This window comes from Fragaria vesca, linkage group LG3, assembly GCF_000184155.1.
Source record: "Fragaria vesca subsp. vesca linkage group LG3, FraVesHawaii_1.0, whole genome shotgun sequence".
In the NCBI taxonomy this organism is placed as follows: domain Eukaryota; kingdom Viridiplantae; phylum Streptophyta; class Magnoliopsida; order Rosales; family Rosaceae; genus Fragaria; species Fragaria vesca.
Genome location: NC_020493.1, coordinates 23296839 through 23317454, shown reverse-complemented (window position 1 = coordinate 23317454; position 20616 = coordinate 23296839). Strand labels below are relative to the sequence as shown.

Below are 20616 nucleotides of genomic sequence, written 5' to 3'. Positions count from 1 at the left end.
AACCCACTTAAGTTTAATCTGCCACTGTTATGTAAGGGTAAGACTAACGTATGACTAAACTTAGAACTTCGAACGAGCTTGTTTATCTTTCCAATGAGACATGCAATGGAGGGATTGGAGCTGGATCGCAGTTTCCTAGCAAGACAAGCAAATGGAAATCCAATACAGTAAAGCTTATACCGCAAGCCAACTATTATGGACTCGATCCGAAAGACAGAGAGCTCGTCCAGTTCCCGGTACCTACTGTGGAGGAGAATCATTGCAGTCACTAATGAAAAGCACGCTCTGTGTGCAGACTCTACTCTAGATCGTTGAGACTACAAGTGATCACGTTTTCATCATCAATCATACACCACCCTACAGCTACTACAGCATCCAACCAGACTGCAGTTTAATGCAGCATCAAACGCGGCAGTGCAGCACCATCATTTCGAGTTGCATTAGAACACAAACAAACACTATGCAAAATAAAAACACGGCATAATTTCAAGTAGCATTGGAATACAAAAACAAGCACAAAGCATGCAAAATAAAAACAGGCGCACAAGTAGCACAAAATTTTTCTTCCATTCAAATTATTGCATATCAATGGTACACGTCCGCACACACCAGTAAGCTAACCTCACTAGAATCTTTATGTATACAAAAAATGGGTCCAAACATTGTCATTCTAATTCTAGGAACTTGTGGCCACCATCTAGGTCCGAGTCGATCTACGTTTTCAGTAACCGTATCCTGTCACAATAAGGGAAGACGAGTTGGCAAACATCAGATGGAAAGTTAGCAGCAGGAAGTATATTTGGCATTTGCTTGCAAATTATCCACAACTACAAACCTGAGTTGTCCATGGGGTTTCCAGCAGGCACTGGCTCCGGCTCCTTGATCTCAACAACCACACAGTCTGACATCAAGAAAGTTTTCGCCACAGAGGCCGCATGCTCCAGGCAACATCTCACCACCTAATCAACAAAAAAGAGCAAAATGCTAAGATGAGTGAACATGAATCGAGACAATAAATCCATCTCTATCAACAGGAACATACAAACATAACTGCAGTATATGAAGAGAATATCAAGCTGAAAACCAAACCCCTCAGTAAACAACTTGAAGATAGACAAGGGATGCGTTGCTCTAAAACTAAGAGGCATTAATTAAGTATCTGCACTGCTAAATCTAAGATTCAGAAAATTGACCAAGTGTGGCATAGGATTTTGACAGTTAACACAACCCCCATTTTATGGTCCACACCTCCCAGAGAAAAGCTCAATATATCAACTCACCTTGGTTGGATCAATGATACCAGCAGCCATTAAATCTTCATAGTTTCCAGTTGCAGCATTATATCCGTACTTGAAGTTGTCACTAGAAAGCACCTGTAAAAGGGAAAAATCCAACTTCAACAATTCATCAACAGATTTAAAGCAAGTAGAACAAAACCTAGCATATAAAACAAAGCATATACCTTCTCGCTGACCACACTTCCATTCACACCAGCATTCTTGGCAATCAATTTCAGAGGGTAACAAAGAGCTCTTTTAACAATATCTGCTCCAACCTGCAATTTACCAAATGATGTAAGCCTTGAGCATATCAAATCGACAGATAAAAGAAAGAAACCATTGACAAAAGCCATTTCTGCAGCCAGATTCTATCTCAAGAAGCATACGATAATTCATATATCAGCATCCTTAAGCAACACATAATTTACCTTCTCTTCATCATTATCAAGAGAATTCTTAATCGCATCAACCTTGGAGGCCAATCTCAAGAGGGTGCATCCTCCTCCAACAACAATACCCTCCTCAACAGCTGCCTGAAAATTTACATTTTTGGTGCTTTTAGTACAACAAAGAAGTGATGGACAGATGGATTTAAAATAAGGAATACAGTATTATCCATATGTTACCTTGGTGGCATTGAGAGCATCCTCAACTCTAAGTTTCTTTTCTTTCAGCTCTGTCTCAGTTTGTGCTCCAACCTTTGAATATTAAAATAGATATACATGAGGGACCATTGGCAATAATTTTTTATCCAAAAAGGCTCAATAGTACTCAAAAGCTTACCTGAATCACGGCAACACCACCAGCTAGTTTGGCAATCCTTTCACTAAGTTTCTCCTTTTCATACTCCTGCTCTGCAGCCTGCATGAGTAGTCCAGATTAGCAAGGATACAACAACAATGATTACAGACTGCATCTGAATACGAGTCTTTACCTCGATAAGGTTCTTAATTTGTGCAACTCTTTTGTTAACTGCTTCCTGGGTACTTCCATCACCAACAATTGTGCTGGAATCCTTTGTAAGCACGACCTTTGCAGCTTGGCCAAGGACCTCCTTCCCAACGTTGTCCAATGTAAGCCCTACCTCTTCTCTAATCACAGTTCCTACATAGAATAACAGTATGTCACTATGACATCATTGCGAAACAATAAGACTCGTATGCCTACACCGCCTTCCCTGCTGAGGGAAGAATGGTGGCCTATACTACTAACCCAACAGAACTAACCAACAAGGAAAACCAAATAAAAAGATGTACAAATGAAAATACCTCCGGTCAATATGGCAATATCATCTAGATACTGGCTCTTGCGATCTCCAAATCCTGGAGCTTTTAGGGCAGCAATCTTTAGAGAACCTCTAAGCTTGTTCACAACAAGAGTTGCAAGAGCTTCTTGTTCAATGTCTTCAGCAATTATCACAACCGGATATCCTCCTCTAATGGCATCCTCCAAAATGTTAATAAGGTCTCTTGCATTTGTTATCTTTTTATCAACAAGAAGCAACTGCAAAAACAACTTTCTGTTAGGATGTGAAAACCACAATAACCAACATAAACCTCCAGACATCAAAACAGTGGCTGATTACATTACCTTGCAGTTCTCATATTCAACAGCCATTTTCTCGCTATCAGTGACAAAGTAAGGTGAGATATAACCACGATCAAATTGCATTCCTTCAACAACATAAAGAAAATTCTCAGCACTTTTTCCCTCTTCAAGTGTGACAACACCCTTTCGACCCACTTTACTCAAGGCTTCAGCAATCATTTGTCCTACTTCATAGTTGTTTCCTGCACTGACAGCAGCCACATCTGCTAGTTCACTGTCTTCAACCTGCAGTGAGTTGAAAGTTAGTTTTAGTTCTTGGCAATTCTAAGGATAATACTATGAGAGGAAACAAGGATGTTATCATGATCGGACACGACCAATGGCGGATACCAAATAAATTGGACACCAATTCACGTTACCTCTTTGGACATCAACTTAAGCTCCTTTACAAGAGCTTTAGTTGTCTTTTCTATACCACGTGTGATCAGAACAGGGTTTGCTCCAGCTGCAACAACCTGAATAATTGAACTCAGTTAAAAGAACTCATTGTATTAGGGTCAAAGGACAGCAATATAGAATTACAGGTAAAATGGTACAAACCTTGACACCTTCGGCGATAAGACCTTGTGCAAGAACAACAGAAGTTGTTGTCCCATCACCAGCCAAGTCATTAGTCTTGGCAGCTGCCTGCCTTACCAACTTAGCTCCAATGTTCTCAACAGGGTCCTCCAACTCAACCTTTGAAAGGAAAAAGAAGTACAACATTAAACCTCACAACTAAAAAATTATGTAAAACAAAATCATGTCTTTGACTGATTCTATCAGAAAATGTGACTAACAAAGGAAAAGAGAGAGAGAAGGGATACCTCTTTGGCCACGGTCACACCATCGTTAACAATCTTGGGGGAACCATACTTGCTCTCCAGAACAACATTCCTACCCTTGGGACCAAGGGTAACCCCAACAAGGTCGGCGAGCTTGTTGACACCAGCCTGTATAACAAACGCAATTTGAAGTTTAAGAATCAGGATAAGATAGCAAGACACAAAATGCATGCTTTAAACAACTTTAAAAGAGTGAAAGACAGACTTGAAGCTTCTTGATGGCAGAACCATCCTTGTTGAAATGCAACTCTTTGGCCATGGCAGAGACTCTAGGGGAGCGAGTCCTCCTGAGAGCAACATTGGGCCTCTTAGAGAATGAGAATGAAGCAATGGAAGCCCGAGATGACAACTTTTTATCAGCCACACGGCCACTGGGAGCAGCCAATGAACCCACTGAAGTCATGGCTGCAAAAGTCGACGCCATCTACCCTGTCAAAACCCACAAACACTACAACTCAATTTCATCCTTATACCCAATACCAATACAATCCTTCTAAGAATTGAGACCCATCAAAAAGCTAAGAACTTTAAACATGGGTCCTCTACTTTTTCATTAGATTTTCATGAACTCAACTATTATCACAGATTACAGATTGAAAATGAAAGAATACAGGAAAAGATAAAGACTTTGAGGTAAACATGAGAGAGCAGAAGAGGACTTACAGTGAAAAGGAAGAAGCTTTGGGGTGGGTTTAGAGGGGTTTTGGATAAGAGAGACGCCGAAACGGAGTAGAAGCTTAGGAGAGAGAGTAAGGGAGTGTGATAGGGTTGTTATACCAACACTGAAATGTGCCCTCGTGAAGCTTCCAGACTCCAACACTCAATCTGGGCCGTTGGACCTCTGCCTTTTCCTTTGTCCTACTTGCGAATTCTCTAGAACCTTTTCCAATTTGCTTATGATTGGGCTCCCAGGGCCCATTTATTTTGGGCATAACTTCATCTTTCACACCGCATTCTTCTTTTTTGGCATATGAATCTTTTGATGTAGTTACTCAAACATAAGGCCCCGAAATTTAGAAATACATAGATTATGATATTTCTCTACACAAACATTGGATGAGATCACGAGTTCGATTTTTTCCTCTTCTAGACGTAAACGTTTACCCTAGGTATGCAGCGAGTTTCTTACTTCGTCAAATGGTCGCTGCCGCCTAGTCAGGCCCAAACCTGAGATTTCTGGGCCTGAAGTGAGTCCGAAAAGTGGTGCCCTGTCATGGTTATACCCAAAAAAAAAAAAAAAAAAAATCCAATGAGGTTCCAAATTAATATAAACTGAAGATCCAATACAGTACATGAAGGAAATGCTTCACTTATGGTTCAGCCGACCAATCGGCCATACAAAACCAAAAAGATTCCAAACCAATATAAACTTCTCTCTCTCCCTGCTCTTCTAGATCTTCTAAACCCAACCATTTCTCTCCTCTGTTTTTCATTTCAAAAAACCAAAACCCAAACAGTTATAGCTTTAAGCTTTAGTTTCCATAGCTAGCAGACTTTTCTAGTCCCTCCTGCTAAAGACAGTTGCCGGATTTTGGTGCTCCCATAATTTTGGGGCTTGAGGCGGCCGCCTCGTCGGCCTCACCTCAGGTCCGGGCCTGCGCCTAATGGTAAGGTGAAGCTAAGTGTCGTCGGATTTATCCTCTGGCGGCAACATAGTAAGAAAGCTATGCTTATGGAAATTATGTTTCGCAATAGTCGAGTTGACTTTTTATTATGTCACCACTATGTTAAAGCAAATAGAGCAGCCATTAAAGCACTTTTTGCTAGTCGGTGTCTAGTTGAGTAAATGTTTGTAGAGACTGTTGATATTAGTTTATGTATTTGTAATCAAGGGTTTAGGCTTAATGTCCCCTTCTATTCGACAGTTTCATTAATCAAGGCTTAAGGGCAGCCGCACCGGTCCTTTACTAAAAAAAAGGACGTAAACGTTTACCCTTCTCTTTCATGTATGATTATGTCACCCTATTCAACTTTGCCTATGGATAAGACACTTTGTATATCTGCTGGTTAATTGACCTTGGACATTGTCTCCAAGAGTTCAGGATCAGTTGTACCAGTAATGAAATTATTAGCGGATATAGATGGACCAAATGATATACTTGTTTCTTTGCTCCGCAATTACAGACTGGCATTAAACTTATATATTGAAATGGCGAGGCTTATCTAAGAGGGATGTAAATAACAGCTGCAGAAGAACTGGTAGTCTTGCACTGTGTGGATTAACCTGCTGCTGCAGCTAGCAGATTCAACTTTTTTTATCCCAATGGGAGGATTGGTTACCAAAAACTTGTGTGTACAAGTCATATTGGTTTGCATCAGCACTCGGATTTAAAGATGATGAGGAATGTGATGTCGATGATCCTGCAGATGAGGCATTATTATCAGTGTGATTGTGCACCCCTTCATACACTACTCGAAGTTTATCAGGCTCTGAGCTCGACCACTCGGCTCGCTTCTTGGCTCTACAATTGCTGTTTTGGCACTTGAAATAGCTTCTGATATCCATCACCATTCATTTAGTTAACTCAGACATATCAAATATTCATACAATACATAAAGCATCAAGCATTCTATCTATCTGTACTTCACCTGAACTTTCCAACATTTTTAATAAACTTCTGTCCATATTTTTTCCACTCGAAGCCATCTTCTGGTATCACCACTTTGTTGCTTCCGCCTGAATTGTTGTTGTCTTGCACCTCCTCTTCTCCTTCTCCATCTCCCTCATCCTCATCATGATGATCAGTTTTCCTATATAAAATCAAATCATAATCGGACATATATGTTAAATGCTATGAAATTCATGCAGAAGTAATGCATCTCAGGATCTGAAACTACTCCCTCTCAATATCTACATCAGTAAACAGATCATGCAGTAGATCAAATGAATGTTAACATAGCTTATCTTGAATCTAAACAAAGTTCTTCAGAATTTACTTAACTAAGCCATCTACCTAGCCACTGAATATAAGCATGTACATGGCTCCTCACAAAATTTTAATACTGCTATTGTACTAATTCCAAACTACTACTACTTTCTAAAGCATTTTCAACAAACCCTTTTATGTGTATATCTTCTGAGAGAGTGATGAGAATCAAAATCTGATAGCAGAACATATGGAAAGATATACAGAGAATCGACAAGAAGACATACATGGTTCACCACTTTAGTCCTACGACTGCTCGTGGCTGCGATTCTATCCAGAAACACTGTAAATACAACCCTCCCTTCCTCGCTGTGTAATTTGTATGTAAGCTTAAGACTCAAGAGGGCAGAGATAGATCGGAGCAGCAAAGCAAGTATCACTCTATGCTCTTTCTGATATATAACCCTGAGTTGGGAAATAATGTATAAATTAGCTAGCCAGCTAACTAGGACGAAGCCAAGGTTATGATCATGAGGCTCCCATGAATGTTAGGCTAACTCAGCACCAGCTGCTATACGGCTCGGAATCATATTCTCAGCCAATGAAACCTGAACGTGTCCACTCGCTACTTGATATCTTAAAAAAAAAAAAAAAAAATCCAATTAATTTCTGGGTAAAACCAAGAGCTAGACAAGCACAACATAAACATACATTTATAATAGTTTGGTCCACATACATAGGTACAGAGATGGATCTCGACAACACACAAAGCCAACTGTATGTATGGCGCCGATGTCACTCGCATGATGTCACCAGTGGCCAGATCTATCATTTACCATTGCTACCTGGAAGTTATTTTATATCATACTGTTTTTTGGTTTAGAACCATCTGCAACTTACCAAATGAACATAGATTCTTCATGTTGCAGAAACTTTTACAAGCGACAAAGGTAAATGTATGCAATAGAACTCATCGGAAGAAAAAAAGTATGAGAATGTAAATATGTATATCGGTGGTGACCATTTGAAAAAGTAGGTGACCATAGTTATTTTATATCATACTGTGTTTTGGTTTCGAACCATCTGCAACTTACCAAATGAACATAGATTCTTCATGTTGCAGAAACTTTTACAAGCGACAAAGGTAAATGTATGCAATAGAACTCATCGGAAGAAAAAAAGTATGAGAATGTAAATATGTATATCGGTGTTCAAATGGTCACCTAATGACCAATGAAATCATGATCAAATCCAAATGTGAGAAGTATTAAAACATCAAACGGTGAGAAATATTATTTTAAATATAAGAAATCTACAGGATGGAAAGCTACACATTCACATAAAAGTAATTCTGTGCTTGTATATGTTGGTCGACATATGAACATAATCGCATGCATTTCATGAGAATGAAAGAAGATGAACTGTATAGCAAATGGCACAAACTCCTGATTATCTTTCTGGCCCACATTTCTTTTCATTGTATTGACATATAATAAGATCACAATTTCCAACTCATATTGGATAAACTCCACAACAATCTAAGGAAGACAAGGCCATCAGTCAGTGGCTTCTAAATATATCATTTACAAAAGAACATCTGCTTTTAGATTGATATTTACCCCAAGTTACAATAATTAGATTGCAAGTTATCATCCCAAAACCATGTGTTTTTAACAAGGACCAAAAAGAAATGAAGGAAGCCGTATACTTGATACACAGAAAACCAGCTAGCCAAAGCAAAAACCTCCATCTAGATAAACGGACAGCTCAAGTCAGTTACAGGCTTACAGCAACTCTTCTTTTCTTCTAATTTCACCATCCGGGAACTGAATAATCTCTGTTATAGTTTTTTCAGCAGAAACTTCATCACTGACCTGCAGAGGCTCCAAAGAATCTACAATATCGCGCATTAGAGGCCTGGCTTTTGGGTTCCGGTTCAAGCAATGGTAGACGAGCATGGCAGCCTTGTGCACTCCTTTAATGGGATATTCTCCTTCTAGTCTGGGATCAATGATGTTGAGCAACTTCTTCTTCTCTTTGAGCATGGGGAGAGCCCAATCAGTAAGGTTTTGCTCTCTGGCTGGCCGTGACTTGTCTAAACATTTTCTTCCAGTCAAAAGTTCAAGAAGAACAACACCAAAGCTGTAGACATCACTTCTAGGAGTAAGATGGCCTGCATAGAGATAGGTGGTGTTAGTTTAAAAGCTATGACTTGGAGAGTAAAAGCAACTTCTTATAGCCTCATTGATCATGGTAACAGCGAAAAAGCTATGACTTGAAGAAGAATATAATTTTGTGTCCAGGTATGTGATATAAGCACTGACCAGTCAAGATATACTCAGGTGCAGCATATCCATATGTCCCCATTATGCGTGTAGAAACATGAGATTTGTCCCCTACTGGTCCATCTTTTGCAAGGCCAAAGTCAGAAAGCTTTGCATTGTAGTCCTGTTGTAGATGCACAGGAAAGCGCAATTGTATTTATGCAAATGAATTGGAATTACTCAGCAGCAGACTCAGCAGCAGAAGGATTGTTTTATTTTTCACTAAAAATAAAGTAGAGCAAGAAGTATATACAAACCAGATCCAACAGAATATTAGATGTCTTAAAATCACGATAGATAACGGGTTTCTCTGCATCATGGAGAAAGGCAAGCCCCTTAGCTGCACCAAACGCAATCTTCATCCTTATGGACCAAGGCAAAGGAAGCAGCACTCCTGAAAAATGGAGGAAATATGTAAGTGAGATAGAGTCTTATAGAATCGGCCCACAAAAGTCCTAACAGCATAACGTATTATATTTTCTGCAAGTAAAGCATTTTCTTGAGACAAGTCTCAATCATTTATGTTTCATTTTCAGATTGATCATCTCTTAGCAATTTGAATAAACATTGAAATAAAAAAATATATATGTACATGCCTTTTCAGGGGCCATTATAGGGATCATTTCTTACTGAAACCAACTATTAGAAGATCATACCTTCTGACAATTATCTATCCATTTTACCTAGAAACTGAATATTGCAGACAACTTTTTTTTTTATGAATAAGTTCCAAACATCAATTTTTCTTACCCTTTTGCTCATCCTTTCTAAGAACATCAAAAGAATCAATATCCTAAGATGTCCATTCCACATTCTCCAATGTCATTAATGGATCACCAGGTCAGTCAATGAAAAAGGACAGATGCAAGCATTTTCTTAAATCCTTAAGCCTGATCAATCATATTGCTTTACTATTATTATATTTTGCCTTCCCGAAAGGAGTCCACAAGTTCTCTAAGCACATACACACTAATCAGAAAATGTTGATAGGAACTCACTATAGAAGAAAGAGTCAATGGAAATGCTTAGTTACTTACTTGAAAATAGATTGTTTTCCACGCTACCCCGAGCCATATACTCATATATCAGCACCCGTTGCTTGTCCTCACAGCAATATCCAATGAGTTTTACCAAATTTGGATGGGAAAGCTGCCCCAAAAATATGACTTCCGCCTAGAAATGCACAAAGCTCTTAATGGACCTGACATAATTGAACTATGTGTATACTACACGAAGAAAAGATCATGCATACAATATGAAAATGATGAAACCTATTCTTTTGTTTGATCTTCCTGATAGATTAAAAGATTGAATAGAAGCTTACCAGCCATTCCCTGTGTCCTTGATAACTGTTATCACCGTCATGAACCTTGACGGCTACTGGAAGGTGAGAGAGCCCCTCTCTTAAATCCTCCGTTATGAAACCTTTATATACACTTCCAAATCCTCCTCCACCCAACAAACGATCTTGCCTAAAATTTGCAGTGATTATCTTTAGCTCATTGAATGTGAATGCGATCAATGGATTTGCAGCTGAATCACGACGTAGGATCTCAACTTCTTCAGGATTTGATGGTAAGTTTCTATCGTCCTCTCTAGGATTCAGTGAAGGGCTCTGGTCCTTTGGAGATTCTGAAAAGAAAGTTGAGAGTTTGTCACACATACAATATCAAATGTAATAACAAGCAAGCATCAAACCATTTTCCCATGAAAAGATCTAACAAGAGAAGAAAAATATGGTATATGGTATTAGCTTTTTGAAGGTGAAATGATATTTGTTAACGAATCATCAATACTAGTAAAAATTTCCATCATCTTAATGAAGAGATAAAAAATACAATGAGCAAAAAGGTGTGTAATTTTTTAACCTCCTATGCTGCAAATTAGTTCTGGTAACAATTCTCATACAATAGAGGAAAAATCCTTCATGATCGTGATGCACCATGAGGAAGATAAAAGATCAGTAATTTCTCATAATGAAGAACATACATACAAAACAGAAGTAGAATGAAATGGAAATATTTTACTTCTGAACCTAAAAGGATACACCACTAGAAACTAGCTAAAGCGAATAGCGCACTATAAGAACCTGAGGTGCATCCACTGTTTACAGGAAAGGTAAATCCTTTATATGTGGACATATAGGAAAAGTGGAAGTATATGCTGTTCATTTTCTTTTGTCCTTTATAATACACAACGGAACTCCTGCATATGTACTAAAAAGAATGCAACTTTGATATCCAAATTTCACAAGAGTTATTGTAGGAGCAAACAACACCACAATCCAGGTTACTATATATGAGGATCCAAAACAGAGCCTGATCATTGGAATCAAAAGTTCCAATTCTAATCTCTTACTCATCTACTGAGACAAGAACAGAAACACAAACTGATATCCAGAATAGCATAATACTAAGAACCTTCTGCAGAAAAAAGCAAGGTTTAAGAGGAGCAACCTGACTTTGCATTGGATGAGACTCTGTGAACTGAAGGCTCCCCCCACCAGCTGCACCAACAATTCCCCATCTTACTAAAACCAGAAAAAACCCAAAGCCCACTTCCTCAACAACCACCCATCACCATAACCAAAGATTATGTCTTTGTTTCAGAAAGATGAATGGGGTTTGTGTCTGGAAAGGAAGTGAAGAATGAAAAGAGTGGTTATGTTGTGGCACTTCTGTTGAATTGAACCCACAACCCAAACACACTCACACAAACACAATTTGTTGTTGAAGAATGAGAGGAAGAGTAAGAGAGAATTGTCTCATGATGGTAATGATGGAGGGAGGGGTTGAGGTGGGTGCTGGTTCTTGGCCATGGCAGAGATGGGCCCACATCCCTCTTGGGAGGTTTTTGTTTGTTTTGTTTTGGATTCAAAAATATATTCAGACTTTCCCTAGTGCGCACAGCATACATAGCACATAGCATACATGGTCACTGTAGGATGGCATTTCAATTCCCACCCATCTTTTTCCATCACCTTCTTTCTTTCCTTCTTGCAGCCTCTTCTTTACCTTTCCAATTCAATTTTTGCTATTTCCCACTTTTTATTGGTATTAATCACACTCTCCCCCAATAGCTGGAAGCTTACTGTGCTAATTCAGTCGCTACTACCTTACCTAACACTCATTATCATACATAAATTATTCTAATGGGAGGACTAGTTTTAGTACACATTTATGGTGTGTATGAATAATTACTATATACTAATGTTAAAATTTAGACCAACCCACTTTTGGAGCAATACATTGGATGATCAAATTGTCCTATAAACACAATTTTAGTTGGTTTTGTAATGAACTAATTAAAGGTCACACGTGTATGCCATAACTTATCATCCTATCAGCTTAAAATCTAGGTCTGCCAAGAACTTTTTGTTCCATGTACATTGTCAATTCCATTGTAGCATCAAGTGAAATGACACATCATATTCCATCATCCACATAAAAAAAAAATGAACTGAAATATAAGCTTTTTATTGGAAGAATAGTTGCTCCTAAATCACTTAAAAAAAAAACTCGAAGAGAGGCTTTGCAGATCATAAAGGTCCCCTAGCATCTGCATAAGTAGCTGCCATTGTTTGCATTTGCAACATCCCAAAAAGGTCAAAAGCCTTTGAAGGGAAAGATAGTTCTTTAGTGCTCGGGGGTTTTAAAACTCGAGGACACACCAGAAAGAGTGATTAATCTAATAACTCTTGACTCTCGAGTATTGAGTACTATAGTTTTTCCTTGCTTTCACCTCTAATTTTTGCTATCTGTTTGAACAAGCCCATTATCTGGTCTGTGTTTATCTTTTACAGAAAACTTGGAAATATGACGGGTATATATAACAAATTCTGTTCTGACCCACTTTTTATCCTATGTTCTCTACAAAGATTGTCACTTTGGTATTGGCCAATAAAAAGAGAAGGAGTGACTTCCACAAGCAATTGACTTTCCTGTCGGTCTTGTCCTGGAAATCAGGCTTTGTGTAGATACATGCGATGCAAAGGATTGTGCAAAAACATGAAACTTGCAAGTAGCAATGCTCCAGCTGTTGAACGGTTTTGGTTTTGTTTTCTGGATTTTTCTGATGTAAAACAGGCCCTTGGATTGGCATACATGTAAGGCTGGTGTTGATGCACGCGTATGCTACACAGCCATTGTGTGTGCGCAGAGTTGACATTGACAGACAGATAGCACTAGAAATGTAGGTTAGAGGGACTCGATCGGGCGCGGGCAAATAAAGTGTTCGATGAATTGTCTAAAAGAGCTTGAGGCACTAACGAGCTGGCGCGCAGACTCCTTTATTTCTCCGGGTATGCATGTTCTTAAAATTAGTTAGTATGTTTTAATTTACAATGTCGGCAGGTAATTCTCAAAGTCTGGTATATGCTTTATTCTAGAGACATAGAAATCTCAGAAAATTGAAGTAGATGATCAGTCTAAACAAACTTTAAAAGTCAAAATATAGCAACAGACTTGGGAAAGTAGAACCTTAATTTAGATTAAGGTTATGTCCCACCCTATATGAGTATATGATATGACTGACTACTGAGAAAGCTTGATATTACATATTCTAATTCTTGTGAGGGTGATTCTTCTTCCAAATCATGAGCAGTCAATCAGTCACAGTACTAGTTTAGGGCAAGTCAAAGTGCAAAGGAATCAGGAATGTTTATAGTGAATGGTGGGTGGGTCCATTAATCCCAGAATATATCCAACCTCATGATCTAACATGGTGCTTGTCCCTTGTATAATTGTATTTTGGCTTTCTGTTTTCTACTGGAAAGCCCTGGAGATGAAGATGATGACCACTACTAGTCCCTCACGCATGCGCCACCACAGCATGTGTAGTCTATCTATGTCAATGTCTTTATCCATTGATTAGTGGTAGTATATGTTGTTAATCATAATCTAATTAAGATATAAATCATATAATGTAATGTATTAGCTAGAGACTAGAGTAGATAATGATAATGAATAGTGGTACTAGTGTCTTGCTTCTAAACCAAAACTACAATTATAAAGCACTTTTGCGCTAATAGTATTGCATGAGTACAGGGAATCAATCATTGCATATATACTACTTGGATCTTATATTCCTGTTGCCAAATTGAATGCTTTGATTAGAATTTGGCCCCATATTTATCTGCAAAGGACAACAGCATGCTAACATTTCTGGGGAAATTATCAAACTTGTCAACTTGAGAGTTGGGGTAGAATCACAGATCTGAAATTTTAGATCAGATATTTTCATGACATGACTTTGTTGAATCCCCCTTAAAAGCCATCCAGCTAATCAGATTGAACACAGCAGTTTCTTTACACTAGCTAGCAAACTTTATCAATTTGATGATCAAAGAACTGGTGATTGAATTCAAATTGAACTCAATGCCTACATTGTGTTTTCTGGTTACCAGATCATATAAGTCTCTTCTGCACTTTTCTTTGATTATACACACACACACACACACACATACACGGCAGTGTTCAACAACTTAGAGTAGAATGAAGATTTCAACATTGAAAAACTATGAAAGAACTGCTAGCTAGCTAGGGTAAATAACTCTACAAAACAGTACCTAACAGTTTATTTATTCTGAAAACTTGTTGCTCTACAATATTTCAACTTCTATCTAGGTTCAAGTTTGATACCATATATCCCTTTTTTTTTTTCAGTCAGTGAATCATCTCAACCTATCTGCAAATAAGATACTATCCCTATTATTTCTATCTAGCTAGAAATAAGATGCTATCCCTTAACTTATCTGCAAACATATTGCACTGTAAGCCATGTATAATTCTGTACATAAAACTGAAAAACCTGGTTTGCTTATTAACGTAGTTACCATGAAACTCATTGTTTCTGCATGTTAAAGACATGTGCTAAACTCTCAGTTGAAGCTTATTGTTAACATATGCAAATTCTTATGATAGTTTTCATTGGCCTATCATTTAGAGTCAAATTGCAGGAATTATATATTTGAACTTGAGAAAATACAGAACTGGATATCAAATTCTGATATGATAACAGTACTGCAGCAATGTTTTCTCCATCCTTTCGTATCATATCAAACATTATTGTTCTGGATGGTGAATTGATCTTAACCATAAATTTAAGCAACTTTTAAATCATATTATGATTCCAGGAAGATGTAGCTGTTTATGCATACTTGAAATTCCTGCTTATGAAAGAAAACTAGATGTATATACTTTATTTAAATCATATTATGATTCCAGGATTGCTATGGATGCCTGTCAACAAAGCAAGTTCTTACCATTCATATGGAAGACTTGATGATGTAAACTTGGAAGGTTTACCGTGCATCGAAAGTCTTAAGTTTCTTCATTAAAATCCTTGGATTACGCTAGAGCTAGAATCGATTCACGCAATGTGTTAGGAGGCTTTTGCCAACAGGCAATGATTTTGATTACGATAAGTTTGCTTCATCTAGTGAAAGTAGTATTCTTCATAGATCAGTATAGACCAGCAGATCATTGTATATGTAACAGCTAGCTTGATCCTCCAATTGCTGTACATCCTAGGGCATCATAACTGTATGAATTGAATGGCTTTCTATACAGTTTTCCATTTGATATATGTATTGAATTATTATAAACCCTAAACTACTCTACATAAAGAGAAGCATAGTAAGTGGAAACACCAGAAATGAATGTGTTTTTGTAAGTTTCTGTGGTGCAATTGATCCGTACTCATGTAGTCTATGACTCTATGGACTATTCTGAGCTAGAAAGTAGGATTTATTTACTACATTCTATAGACAGTAGCTTAGAAATACAAGACAAAGTCCCTAAAAATAAGGGGTTCAACACTCCTACCTTCAGAAAAAGTAAAACACAATAATATGGTATTATTCTTGGTAATATCAAGCCTTATTTAAAGTTATATTATTGATCTGTGAATCTTCAAAAAACAATATATCTGTGTAGATTTTTTTTTACTATCCCGTTGAGTTTAGGAGGGCTTCAAACTTTCAAAGTAGATTTACTGTTCTGTGGAATTATCTTTTGTATCAGTGCATGCATTAACAGCATCCATTTATCAAGAAGCATTGATAAGATGCACTGTTAATGGGGACAGTTTTAGATATTATGAGCTTTATTTCTCAAATCATTCAAACTAAAACAATGCAGCTAGTTATACTAATTTGGTGACAAGGAAACGGAGAGTGGAAAAAGAAATCAACTTATTATAGCTATTATGATGAAGGGCACTTGCATTTTCTTAGCAACATTTATGTAATTATAATCAGTCCTCCTAAGATGTAGATAGGTACAATAGGTGCTGTGCTGCCGATGTACAAACTAAAAGGCTTATACCTTCTCGTATATAGATAGCTAGCTTGAATGAGAAAATATCATCATGGCTCATGGAAGAGGGCATACTATAGTTCTTGCAGCTCTGAAAGCCTTGGAACACACGCAGTATAGCTTACAAGCATTGTATGAAAACTGAAATCTACCCACTTGGAATTGGAAATCATAATATCTGTTACTCAACTCTATTTAATCCCAGCAATCCATGTGATACTTCGATAGGAGAAACAATGGCTACTGATTCTCAGTGTTTTTGGGGTCTTTTCCTCTCACTTTCACTATACTTTATTCACTCAGATTCAACACCTCATGTAACTTTTCTATACTCATGAAAAGTATTGTTTCGCTCTTTCTCATTTCCTCTCTGAATATTTTCTCTGTTTGCTCCCATTGTTTTGAGTTTCTGCAGGTGTACATAGTGTATTTGGGGCTCAGTCATAACATACATGAACCTCACCTAACTTCAGAACACCATGTTCAGCTCCTATCCAAAGTTTTTGCCAGGTTTACATTCATGCTTTATTTTTCTCTGCGTGTACATGGTGCTTCAATTTTTTATTTTCTTCTAAGGTTTAATTTTCCTATTTGCATTCTTTATCTTTAGTGAAGAAGATGTTAAACGGTCAATGCTTTATAGTTACAAGCATAGTTTCTCAGGCTTTTCAGCAAAAATCAATTCCTCACAAGCAGTCACCTTGGCCAGTAAGCTTATTTCTTTTCTTTCTTTTTTCCTACGATTTTCATTTTTTTTTCTTCTCTCTTTTCTCTATCCTCAAGTAAGGTTATATTCTCAGTGCTTAAGAAATTACATGCGTTATTGATGTAAGAAGAATCAAATAATTGCAGAGGTGGAAGGAGTGATATCAGTTTTTAGAAGTAAGACAGTGCAATTGCACACAACTAGGAGTTGGGACTTCTTGGGCCTTCCAATGATCAGCAGCACTAGTACTGCCAGTGATGCGGCCTCTCCATTGCAACTAGCATATGGCCAAGATGTCATTGTTGGGGTTTTTGATACAGGTTTCTAACTTAACATGCATATATAACTCAACATCTTTTATACTTGACCATAATTAACTCCTGTGAGTATACTAACGTGTTTTGGACTTTTGGTGATCTTAATAGGTATATGGCCTGAATCGGAAAGTTTCCGAGAAGAGCCACATATGAGGCCTATCCCCTCAACTTGGAAGGGGGAGTGTGTGAAAGGAGAGATGTTTGAGCCAGCAAAAGCATGCAACCGTAAGCTAATTGGTGCTCGCTACTACCTGGAAGGCTTTGAAGAAGAATATGGGCCACTAAACACGAGTGGCAATCCAGAATTTCGATCAGCTAGAGACTTTCTAGGTCACGGAACACACACAGCCTCAACAGCAGTGGGTTCAGTAGTGAAACAAAATGCAAGTTTCTATGGCTTTGCAGAGGGCACTGCCCGGGGTGGAGCGCCTAAAGCACGTCTAGCAGTGTACAAAGTTTGCTGGGGAAAGAATTATAGTAGCAGGTGTACTGGAGCAGACATTCTTGCGGCTTTTGATGATGCTTTGCATGATGGAGTTCATGTTATTTCAGCGTCTATTGGATCCAGGCCACCACTGATACCGTTGTTTGCATCAGAAGGTGCTATCGGTTCGTTTCATGCAATGCAGTTGGGTGTGAGTGTGGTGTTCTCAGCAGGTAATGAAGGGCCAGATCCATCACAGGTCACAAATGTTGCTCCTTGGAGCCTGTGTGTTGCTGCTTCATCAATTGATAGAATGTTCCCAACCAGAGTTCTCCTAGACAATAAGCTCTCTATCATGGTAATTCTTAAATTTTGGACAACAGATATATGCATGCCCTGATAATTAAGAAGTTAAAGGTAATGTAGTGATAATTATAAGTGGGTCACAATATGATCATTTCCTAACTAAAGCTCGTTTGACAAGGCAGCATATGTATGCCGGTAAACAAACTTTACTAGCTGAACATTCAGTAGAGCACTCTATTTTGTACAGGGAGAGAGCTTAATCACCACACCTATCAAAGCAAAATTGGCAGATGCGAGCGTATACTTCTATAATGGGTGACTTACTTTTCTGTCGACTCTCCAGCTGTCTCATTTTCCAGTATAATGACTTGCAGTAGTATTCAAGTGCAAAATATGTAAAAATGTTATATATATTCTGCAGGATTTGCACGTCAAGGAATTGGAAAAAATCAAAATATGCTGCAAATATAGTAATCATATGCTTCTCAACCATAGGACCGTATGAAATTGGTGAGGCTGAAGTAGCTGCCAAGCTAGCCAATGCATCAGGTTTGATCTTTGTAGAACCAATGTCCAGGGAGATTGGTCCTGACATCATCCCCTCGGTTCATGTCAACATTGAGCAAGGGACTCGGATTTTGAACTATCTTTCTGAATCTCCGACGTAAGGCCACATCCATGTATTGTGTGTTTGTATATTTGTATGTACGCGTATGCAATTTATGTAATACTACTCTTGTGAACTACACAGGAAGCCTGTTGTGCAGATAGAAGCAAGTAAAACTATTATCGGGAAGGCACCGGCCCCTAGAGTCGCATACTTCTCTTCAAGAGGCCCAAACTCACTTACACCTGATATCCTCAAGGTACCAAGAGTAGCTTTAAGGTGAAACAAATTTTAATTTTTTTTTTTTTTTTTGGAGAAGAAAGCTTCAAGTGATTGGTGATTACTGATGACTATATCTGTTGGTCCATCCCCACTATTAGTAGTTGCTGGTATGATATGAATCATTGCATAACTTAATCGATCTTGATGTGTTATGATATAACAGCCAGATATAAGTGCTCCAGGGATAAACATATTAGCAGCATGGCCTAATCGAACTTCTCCAACTTTGAGACGCGATGATAATCGTTTAGTTAACTGGAATTTTCAGTCAGGAACATCAATGTCCTGTCCTCATGTCTCCGGGATTGTTGCTCTCATCAAATCTTCACACCCGGATTGGTCTCCTGCAGCCATTAAATCTGCTATCATGACCACAGCATACACAAAGGACACATCCTTTGACACCATACTAGCTGATGGACCCATGAAAGCCTCCGACCCTTTTGACTTGGGTGCCGGTCACATAGATCCCATCAAGGCAATGGATCCTGGGCTTGTCTACGACATGAAAACACGTGACTACGTTCAATTTCTATGCAACATTGGCTACACTGAAGAACAGATAAACATGATTGTTCCTTGCCCTTCAGGAACTGACACGAGTTGTCCACGAGTGCCGAAATCGAATTCCAATGTAAACTACCCATCGATCACAGTTTCAAATCTCCAGTCGACTGTGACAATCAAGAGAACCATGCGTAATGTGGGAGAGAATAAGAACGCCGTTTATTTTGGCACCATTTCTGAGCCTGATGGAGTGGAGGTAGTGATATGGCCTAGAGTTTTGGTATTCTCCTGGTTCAAAGCGGAAAACACATATTATGTAACACTGAAACCACAAAAGAAGTCTCAAGGAAGATATGATTTTGGAGAAATTGTTTGGTCTGATGGCTTCCACAAGGTTAGGAGTCCTTTGGTTGTTTGTGTCAACACTGCTCAAGATTCCAATGCATCCATGAACTTGAGCTACATGTGATATCAATCATAGAAGAAGCTGAAACCTCCCAAATTATATGGCCGCTAAGCCAAGTTTAATGTTTTGAACAAATTTCATTTCTGCATTTGAATTCTCCTCCGGAACTCAAACCAATGCTGGATAGGACTATTTTACTCAGTTCAAACCTTCCTCAGTCAGATGAGAAATTCAAACCTCCCGAGTTACTTTTGTGATTTTATCGTAGTAGTTCTTTCTTCTTTTTTCATTTTTCTTGTTAAAGATGCCAGTGCGGTTGTCTTTAAGTCTTGTTCATGAATAAAAATACTAAATACATGGAGGGAGATATGAAACCTGAACCTCAAATTGTAATAAACATAGATAGAACATTCTTAGATAATAATGAGATTCTAAATAACAATATTTTAACAAACACTAATTAACGAATAGTTCATGTTGGGCTACTCTATTCGCTTTACAAAGGTAGTGACATATCAGACAATACAATTTTACTAGCAGTCATATTATATTAATACGGTCAGCTTTCCCACTATGTTGGTACCGGAAAAAACATATGGTGACAGTGACACTCAATTTCATCATGCCACTTAGAGGCTGTGACCATTTGGGAACTCGCTGCTTACTTAAGACAAGACACGCAACTTGTGCAATCCGGCACAAAGTCCATGTCGTCCTACTAAGATAGGATGGGGGTTTATTTTCGATATAACACTACGTATAATAAAAGACAAAACACTCTAAGTAAATTGTATGCATAACTTATCTTTAAAAGAAGTAAATGGCAAGCCCACCAAGTTAGA

The 20616-nt window shown here is 38.2% G+C and overlaps 2 protein-coding genes and 1 pseudogene across 2 annotated transcripts; 1 reads left to right on the top strand and 2 right to left on the bottom strand.

Moving 5' to 3' along the window:
- Positions 1-526: 526 nt before the first annotated feature.
- On the bottom strand, positions 527-4462 carry LOC101313393 (ruBisCO large subunit-binding protein subunit beta, chloroplastic-like). The gene is made up of 15 exons (XM_004294899.1): positions 4376-4462; positions 3918-4141; positions 3695-3820; positions 3429-3566; positions 3248-3343; positions 2871-3113; positions 2549-2783; positions 2215-2384; positions 2064-2141; positions 1907-1978; positions 1709-1813; positions 1463-1555; positions 1281-1373; positions 836-959; positions 527-735 (listed from the first exon to the last, which is right to left on the bottom strand). The coding sequence occupies exons 2-15, from the start codon at positions 4134-4136 to the stop codon at positions 722-724; spliced, it is 1806 nt and encodes a 601-aa protein (XP_004294947.1). The 5' UTR covers positions 4137-4141; positions 4376-4462; the 3' UTR covers positions 527-721.
- A 3596-nt stretch (positions 4463-8058) lies between these two features.
- On the bottom strand, positions 8059-11596 carry LOC101312811 (probable receptor-like protein kinase At5g56460-like). Its single transcript, XM_004294898.1, has 6 exons — positions 11360-11596; positions 10228-10535; positions 9941-10076; positions 9161-9297; positions 8904-9027; positions 8059-8752 (listed from the first exon to the last, which is right to left on the bottom strand). The coding sequence occupies exons 1-6, from the start codon at positions 11427-11429 to the stop codon at positions 8364-8366; spliced, it is 1164 nt and encodes a 387-aa protein (XP_004294946.1). The 5' UTR covers positions 11430-11596; the 3' UTR covers positions 8059-8363.
- A 4859-nt stretch (positions 11597-16455) lies between these two features.
- Positions 16456-19837, top strand: LOC101302740 (annotated as a pseudogene).
- The last annotated feature ends 779 nt before the right edge of the window (positions 19838-20616 follow it).

What these genes read in the sequence shown, in the direction of transcription:
- LOC101313393 (XM_004294899.1), bottom strand. Translation starts at nt 4,136, where the DNA reads ATGGCGTCGACTTTTGCAGCCATGACTTCAGTGGGTTCATTGGCTGCT. An exon ending in AAATTAAGAACCTTATCGAG is followed by an intron (nt 2,142 to 2,214) that starts GTAAAGACTCGT and finishes CTACTCATGCAG; the next exon opens with GCTGCAGAGCAGGAGTATGA. An exon ending in TTGATAATGATGAAGAGAAG is followed by an intron (nt 1,556 to 1,708) that starts GTAAATTATGTG and finishes GGTAAATTGCAG; the next exon opens with GTTGGAGCAGATATTGTTAA.
- LOC101312811 (XM_004294898.1), bottom strand. Translation starts at nt 11,429, where the DNA reads ATGGGGAATTGTTGGTGCAGCTGGTGGGGGGAGCCTTCAGTTCACAGA. An exon ending in GGAAAACAATCTATTTTCAA is followed by an intron (nt 9,298 to 9,940) that starts GTAAGTAACTAA and finishes TCCATTTTTCAG; the next exon opens with GAGTGCTGCTTCCTTTGCCT. An exon ending in CTAATATTCTGTTGGATCTG is followed by an intron (nt 9,028 to 9,160) that starts GTTTGTATATAC and finishes CATCTACAACAG; the next exon opens with GACTACAATGCAAAGCTTTC.